The following is an 8,857-nucleotide window of genomic DNA, read 5'->3' as shown; positions in this document are numbered from 1 at the left end:
TGTAGAGAGAGGCTGAGAAATTCTTTGGTAGGGAAGCAAATTACTGCTAATTCTGAATAAGTGTGTGTTTATGCAGTGTGTGTGGACAATTTTTAACCAGCTCTAATGACAAATGTGATACAAATGACCTCGAACTGAACTGTTTCACCTTGACGTCCAAGGTGGAATGCTAAATGAAAGTGGCATTGTTATTGTGTGTGTGTGTGTGTGTGTGTGTGTGTGTGTGTGTGTGTGTGTGTGTGTGTGTGTGTGTGTGTGTGTGTGTGTGTGTGTGTGTGTGTGTGTGTGTGTGTGTGTGTGATTAGTAGTTAATGGAGCAACAGGGGCACTGAGTCACAAACCTTTCAGAAGTAAAAGCGTACAGTCTAAGAGGCTCCACATCATGGCGCTTACGGATTATTCCAGTTTCTTTACAACCATCCATCTAGCCAACATTCAATGATGCGTCTAAATTGCTGCTTTGGTAACTACTAGATACACCGACTATTTCAGCGAGTGTTAGAGAAGCGTCAAGGTTACATTTGTTAAACAGTGAAGAAGGTCATGGGGAACTCAGAGAGCGTTTGGTGGGTTGTTGTGGAGTGCGCCTGCAGGATTCTTGGTGTTTCTACAGCAACAGGTAAGTAAAAATAAAAAAACAAACAGAAAAACATGAAAAGATTCAATTGTAACTCATGTGTATCTCTTATTGTCTCAGTATGAGTTTGATTTAGTTCTTTGGATGTGCTAGCTGATGCACAACAGACTCCAGATCATCTCTCTGATAGGTTCTGCAGTCAGAGCTTACACACTGTTGTACACTTATAAATTCAACATAGGATTATTGGAAGTAGGAGTAGTGATAGAAGTTATACATTTTATCTGCTATGAAGTGTTGCAACCTGTTGTGTAAAGCTGATATCTGACTCCTGCCTGTGCTGAAAGTGTCACCTTTTTAAGGAGCTCTCCAGCTGGACTTTTTAAGGATTTCATAAACCCAAAATGTTAGAAGGTCAGATGGTGATGTTGGCCAACTGTATTCTTGACCTCCAAGAACACTCGACTCTGCTGATATACGGAGCATTTAAAAACATACTTGATCATACATGACCTTGCTATTAGTGTCCCCCCCTTTGCTGTTGTTCTCAGGCACGCAGGGACAGATTGCACGCAGCTCTCTCAGCCACATTAAATCATCACGGGGGAAATAGCTCTCTGGTTGCTGCCTCTTTCAAGAAATATGGGACCCCTCTACTTAAACTCCCAACAGCTGCAGACACTGAACATTTACTTAGAGACATGTGCCTCGCATCACACCAGAAACCAAGTCTCTGTATCCAGCTGGGTTACTGGGCTTATGTGATCACAAGCTGTTATACATTCACACCTACAGGAGCTTTCAGTGCATTGCTTCTATATGTGTGTGTGTATGTTTATGGTATGCCTCTGTCTCTGTTTACACGTCTTTATGTCTGTGTTGGCCTGTCTGCCTCTGTGTGTGTTCTCCAAACAGACATGCATGCAGAGAGCGCATATATGTTAATATCCAGCTGCTCTATATGCAGCGTTAATTCCTCTCACAGTCTATAAACTACCAGAAAACATTCCCTTGATTTCCCTCTGGTGCAGATTCTATCACAGAGTTTCAGCTAAGCACGCCAGAGAAATTGCTTCCATGTGTTTAGTGGCGATCAGCACTTGCTTACCTCTTTCAGACCCCACAGGAAAACGACTGATTAAAGAAGAAATATATTTGATGGTCGATGGTTTGATGGGTAGTAAAACAGGCGGTTCTTTATGGTTTTTAAGACTTTGTTGTCATCTAATTTTATGGTGTCCCATATGTTCGAGTGCATTTGGGAACCTTCAAAATACAGTTTGACATTTGTGTTTCTTGCAGAGAGTTAGATGAGAGGATTGACACCACTTTCATATCAAGATTGAAGCCAGTACCTTGTTAGCCTAGCTTAGCATGAAGACTAGAAACAGAGGGAAATAGCTAGCCTGTATCTATCCAAAGGTGACAAACCCATCAGTCCACCAGCACCTCTTACACATCATACAAAAATTAAAGTTATACTGTTGCTGCCTTCAAATGTGGTCACATTTACAGTGTTCACAAGAGCAGTCTAGCAGTCAGTCAGTCATAACGACAAGCTCACAAGTCCCATTTAAAGGCAGCATGTTTTTACTATTGTTGTGATTCAACAGCCGTGATTAATTAAAGGCTTTTTAACTCATCACCCTCTTGAGTGCCTCAGACTTTTTCTATGATTTTGAAAGAACAAGATCCCTAAACTGATGAGCACCAGAGGGACACTATTTTCCACAACTGAACAGCTCTCCTTGCATTCTGTTTTTCAAATGAAGGCAGCATGTATGTCTCTTAAATGATATTGTGGTTTTATCCCATATCATGTGGGTGGTCCAATGGTATCTGCTGGTTGTCTGGCTCCTCACCATGAGGACAAGACCTAAGGGAAGGCCTAGTTCCTGTGCCTGCTAAGAAACAGTCTGGCACATGACTCCCTCTGTAACCAAAACCTGAACAGTTATGAAAAGATATCATAATATATAATAGGTAGGCAGATTTTGTTACATAAAGACAGAGCCAGGCTAGCTGTTTCCACTACTTTGTGTTTATTACTTTGTTTATTTCTGAAAATGTAAAATTATTCCTTTAAAATATTCTAATAAATAATCTTATTGATCTCTTCTGGAGGTTTTCTCTCACCACATTGAGGTCAGAGGTTAAGGTCAGCTGTAGAAGAGAGTCAACCTGCTGAAGTTTAATGCAGCAAAGTTGATCTCACAAACAAAAAGGATCAAATCTGCAGCTTCCAGTTGCAGCCCAGCTTTCCTTTTACCAATAAATGTATGCTTTCATTTACAGTGAATTAATATAAATGGAAGAAAAGAAGAAATATTGATACTGATGTAGAGAATGGATCTACATACCCTGATGACATGTAAGAACCACTTCACAGACAAGTGGTGTTCTGCTGAGGCAGAAGATCTGTGATGTGTTAAGTGCCCACTCAAATAACGCAACCTAAACTGCCGGCAGTGAAATGATAATTACAAGCATGAGTAAGCTATTACAAAAATGTTGTGACCATGGTGGAAACAATTTAAAAAATTGCCCTTATTGTCTTTATATAGCTTTTCATGGCATCAGCTTCAGATGACTACTACACCTTAGGGTGTTAACTCTGAAATCAAGTTGAGTCACTTCAAGTCAACTCAGGTCAAATCGTTATTGCTCAATGAGGGGAGAAAACCCTAAAACATCACAGCTACAAGACTGCAGGAAAAAATAAAATGACAGCAGCACGACAAAGATACGTAGAAATATGCAAAAAAAAAAAAAGTCAAAGCAGCACAACACAAAGCTGCATCACAGTGGCAACATTAAAAGTATCTGAACAAGTTACACTGGTTGCATTGAATCTTCCAAGTTTTGACCAAATATTGAGGAAATCATGAACTAAGTCTGACATCTGCTGGACAGAATCTGCTCACCAGCGACTGAGTACCTGAGCCTGAATAAAAACAAGGAAATTATCTTTCTGTCTCTTCTTCAGTGTTGTGTGCTGTGGGAGTGGAGACCATACATCATGGAGAATTCAACAGCCTCGGCATCTACTTATTGTAAGTGGCATTACGGTCGACCTCATGATATACAGTATGAATTTAAACCTACCAAAGCACTCCTGACTCCGGCCTGCTTGAGACTGAACTGGTGGCATTCCTGAGTTACAAACAGACCGCCTCGATTTTAATATGGTAAAGAATGTGTGGCCTGAGGGATTGTAGAAAACAATTACAATACTGTACCTGGCCTGTATAATCGCTTTCACACCATATGTACACACACACTTGCAAGGGGATGTTGGGAAGGAGTCAGAAGGATGAAACAAGGTGAAGAGGGCAGAAAGAAGAGCGATCCTTCAGACCTACGTGTTATTATCTCTGTGGCTCACAGCCAAACTCCCACAGAGTCACAGGAAAACATCTCCCAAAGGAGACGAGAAATGCATGACTGTTTATCCAGTCAGTACACACAGATGCAGATGAACGCTTCACACAGAAACATGCGCACACACAAATCAGTGATAACTCTTCAAAGAGAGGGCAGTGTACGACATAAGTATGAGGGCATTTTTCTGGTTCACTTGATCAGATGGTTATCAGACTATTTAAACACAAAGGGAGGTTATATAGTAGCACCAAACACAATCCCTCAGTGCCTTTTTGGTCTTTTGCACCATATGAAGGTGATACCTCTTTTTATTGTCATAGGGCACTTGAAACCTAACCCTTCTGCCGCATCTTGCACAACTTAGAAAATGCAATCTTCGCCCACAGCCCAAGATAAAATACACAGAAAGTTAAATATTTAGATTATTAACATAGTTTAGAAACGGTTTACTGATGTTATCAATGAGACTGTATCAGTTTCATGTGGCTCCAACCTTTTTTTCCTCCTTCCAGAGTGTCATCTGTTGGTATCATGGTGTTTGAGCTGGCCTATTTCCTGGATACTCTTCTGTTCATGTGTCTGCCGTGAGTACAGTACAGCAAAGAAGGAAAACCACATACAAGCGTCTGTCTTATGCTGCTGGTATGAAATGATCGTACTAGTTGCAGCTTTCAGGAGTTGGATGGGCTTGACGTGCACAGACAGCTTGACTCCAAGCCTGGCTGATCTCACAAATAATAATAATAATAATAATAATTACCTGAAAAAGTGACTTTAATCTTTTTAATTACATGTATATTTTCCTTCTAATTCTATTTCATGAGCAAAGTGCAAAGTCTTTTTATCATGTTGAGTCAATATGTATAAATTAAATAATTAGATGTATGATTTATTACAGAGACCCAATAACCAATTTGAAATTCATCACTTTGATGTATAATCCTTGAATAATTAACACTTGAAAAACATGTATAAATTCCCCATAACTGTATGTGTAATAATTAAATAAACAAGGTATATATTTAAGTATGCATGAATTAAATTTAATTAGATTAGTTATCGATTTTAAATGCATTGACTCAACATTACAGAAAAGCTTTGCATCATATGTGATTCTTACATTGATCTTATGTAATTATTAGGTAGTAAATGTATACATGTAATTAAAGTACTTAAAGTCAATTGTTTCGCCCAGAGTATCAAACTGTAGTCCCTTACCTTAAGCAACAAATTAACTCCTTTTTGACTAACAAAAAAAATAGAAACTTTATGAAAACATTGATGAAAACCCCAAGGTCTTGGGGGAGCGTCTTGACTTTCACAAGATTAATTCTGATTCCTAGAACCAGACATATGCATGTGGACTCATCCCAAGAGGAATGTACAATGTATGTGCGTTTTTATACAGAGGAGACTCTCGCTGACTTCATAACCTTGTGTAGTTAGTCATCCATACTGGACATTTAGAGTACAAACTGATGAGTATGACATACATCAGGCTTCCTCTATGCTTACATAGAACTTACACAATATCTGCTCTTAAGAATAGGATGTGAAAGGGTATCTGGTTACACAGTGAAATGAGCACATTGTACAGTTCATTAGTAAAACAATAAGTTCCCATGAATAATTGTGACCACGTAGAATTTGTTGTAAATGAATCTCAATCCTTCTCCTCTTCCTGTCTTTCTCTGTAGCTGTCCTCCAGACTGGCAGGTGTTTCAGTTGTGGGGGAAGATGGCTCGTATCGGAGGCTTCCACAAGTTCCTCTACTACTCCATAATGTCAGTGGTCTGCTTCTTGCACCCTGTGTTAGTGTGGCATGCAATTATCCCAGGTAAAACAGCACCAGCAGCTGCAACACATGACAGTACTGTTTACTGTACTGTTAGTGCCATCAACTTTTACAGCAACAGACATTTTGAATTGTCACATAGTAGGAAAAACACAGGCGTAGATGGAAATTGTATTATTTTACATGTGCTTTTCTTACTGTGATATTTCAAAACGTCTCTTTTAAAGAAGAATTATAAAATAAAATATACTTTCTGATTTCAGGGACAATGCTTCTCGTGACGGCCTTCTTCAACTTCATCCTCAGCAAGAAATCAAAGACCAACAAGTCTCCCAAAAGGCCTCAGGAGAGCCACAGCGACCAAGGCCCGACCACTGTGTGTGTGACGGAAACAGCAGACTCAGACAGCAATTTCGCATTCCTCCACATGGCTCCGGGGAGGAGAGGAGGGGGACTGGCTCTCGCCACCAGAGACCGGTGCCTCGACCCGGGGGAGAGAGGAGAGAGCGTCCAGGCCATGCTGGAGCTGGAGCAGACAGCAGCCACTGCAGACAGGGAGAGGAGGAGGTGGAAAGACAGGAGGCTGATATGCTTCAGAGGCAACAAGGAGGAGCCAGTGGAGAGAGAGATGGAGGAGATGGACTGCTACAGTGAGCCAGACACCACCTCAGACACTGCACCCATGATTACAGACTGAACGCCACTCTGCGCTCAGACTGAGCTGCTTACTGATATCACACAAAGGAGAAGATGAGCAATGTGTTCATACTGACTGAGAGCAACCAGCTGGTGGCCAAAATAAGACTTTTGAGCATTTTTGAGTGTTCAGTTAAAAGGTTTTGTGTATTTTATGAAATTCCTCAACTAAATACTGAAGATTATTAGATTTTTTTATAAAATGTCTGACTGATTTTTGTATTTTTAACTTAAAAAAGATCTATTTGTACATAAAGAAAAATGTATTGTATGTGAAATCTGCATGTATTTGAGCACAATTTGATCTTCAACTGTATAAATGGAAAGAAATTAAACCATTTGTACCCACATGTGCACATGGGTGGCTTTTAGCATGATTGCCTCTCTTTTGCACAGCTAGCACTGATTGAAAAGCAAACATTAACGTGGAGCAATCCAATCCAGTTACTGCAGCATGCATTATGCATGAGGCAATAAATTAGATCAACTGTTTCGTCCATTCAGCGTCAGACGAAAAAATACGCGTGAATGTGACCGGGAGTAGCAGGAATTAAGAGCTTGTGCAGGTGCATGTGTTAGTCACATTCAAGTCTCCTCATTGTGTGTTTGTCGTGTGTGAGTGGTGACCATGGAGACGGAGCTCTGGGAGGAGTGCTCACGTTATTATGGTGATGAGAAAGGCATCAGATCAGGCTTGTGTTTCAACACAACATACCGTATGTGCCAACAAACCAAACACAATTACTTTTATTATTCATGCATTAATAATATGTCAGACGCTGTGCATTGATAATATTAATAGGTTGTTTGGATCACACCCAGGCTCCATAAATCACCCTGAAATTAGCATATTTGTGATACAAAAGGATGTATGAAAAGCATTTCATTTGTATGTCTTTGTTTTTATCACGCTACAAAGAATACAATTCTCCGTACAGACATTCATCTTTTGTTCAGGTCATAAATCAATACTGTTTTGCTCTGTCAAAACACACACACACACACACACACACATTCAGACTGTACACACATTGTATTCCTCAGTCCTTTGTTCACTGAACTGCAGATATACAACTGCATGCAGCCTTAAGAGGCAATCTCTCCGCAGCATCAAAGCTAAAGAGAGAATCAATAAAAGCAGAGAGGCTCATTCATCAGAAAACACCTCACTGTCTGGGGTCAGACACGTGAAAACACACGCACGCATAAATAGCCTGCAGGTTAAATAACTGGGTTATCCCCTTTATTTGACACCAATTACATCTCCGGCAGCTATACTGATGTCGTAAACTCTTTTCACTATTTAAATAGGTATAACAGCATGTGAATCCAGTCAGGAGGGATGAGATGAGGGGAAAACAGAGAGTCTTTGTCCAGAGTTCAGTGAGGACGCTCATTGTCCTGTAATCAGGGCCGTATTATCAGCTTCACAATGATCTTGGGTCAATTAGCAGCTGAGTGACCCAGTAATAGAGGAAGGGAACGTCAGTTTTTCCAGCCCGCTTCCATAAATGTTCCACCAACGTTGTCATAGCCATATCCTTCAGAATGAGCTGTTCTCTGTGGGGGAAGTTATTCAGCTGCTGGAACAACTTACTTCCTCTGTGCATGTTAAATCATAAATCCTGTTCAGACAGAGAGAGAGGGAGACTTCCTACAGTTTGTACAATAGTTTCCTAGATGGCACATCCAGGCTGAAAAACAGGATGGGTGAAATAAATCTTAACAGGTCACTCACAGGGACTTCTTCCTTTACTGCTGAGCTGGGAAAACAAACAGGATAGGTGCTTTAATGGTGGCTGTGCTGAAGGAATTGGGTTTTCTTACAGCTGCATATGTAAAAGAAGACAAACATGTCTTTGTGTTGTTTGTTTGTGCAGTTGGTTTGCTTCAATTCTGTCAAAAAAACATACACATGACTCAGACTTTCATTAAAATTAACAAGCCAGAAAAAGGGAAAAATATAAAAAAGAATTAAAACACAACAAACTATAAAAAAAAGCATGTAAAAGAAAAGGTGGTGAAAACTGTGATGTCTAATAACAAGATAAGATAAGAGAACATAACATAACATAATAAGAATTATGTTTCAAAAAAGACTTGGGTGTCCATTAAACATTCTTGAGTGTCCATCTATAAAAGTGCACAAGAAGGAAATACATTTTAAAGATCCAAAATATACATTAAATCAAATGAACATAATCTATGTGCATTTTTTGCACACAACACATCAATAAACAAACTCCAGTGTAACCTCTAAGCAAACTAACCATTTTTAAATCGTGAAGAGAAGATCAGAATCCAAGACTCTGTTTTGACTGATGACACTGAGGCAGAGCACTGAGGCACCTTGATGAAGAGGAGACAAGTCTGAATCCCTGATGTCTTCGCCCCGCCCTTCCCCA

General features: G+C 40.0%; 1 protein-coding gene across 1 annotated transcript; it reads left to right on the top strand.

The window, feature by feature from the left end:
• The first annotated feature begins 300 nt into the window (after positions 1-300).
• Positions 301-6,729, top strand: tmem72 (transmembrane protein 72). The gene is made up of 5 exons (XM_084375160.1): positions 301-619; positions 3,564-3,630; positions 4,474-4,545; positions 5,659-5,798; positions 6,020-6,729. The coding sequence occupies exons 1-5, from the start codon at positions 544-546 to the stop codon at positions 6,451-6,453; spliced, it is 789 nt and encodes a 262-aa protein (XP_084231286.1). The 5' UTR covers positions 301-543; the 3' UTR covers positions 6,454-6,729.
• The last annotated feature ends 2,128 nt before the right edge of the window (positions 6,730-8,857 follow it).

This window comes from Pagrus pagrus (assembly GCF_965226575.1).
Source record: "Pagrus pagrus genome assembly, chromosome: 15".
Taxonomy (NCBI): Eukaryota; Metazoa; Chordata; class Actinopteri; order Spariformes; family Sparidae; genus Pagrus; species Pagrus pagrus.
Note: the sequence above shows the minus strand (reverse complement) of the source record. Positions and strands in the feature narration are given on the sequence as shown.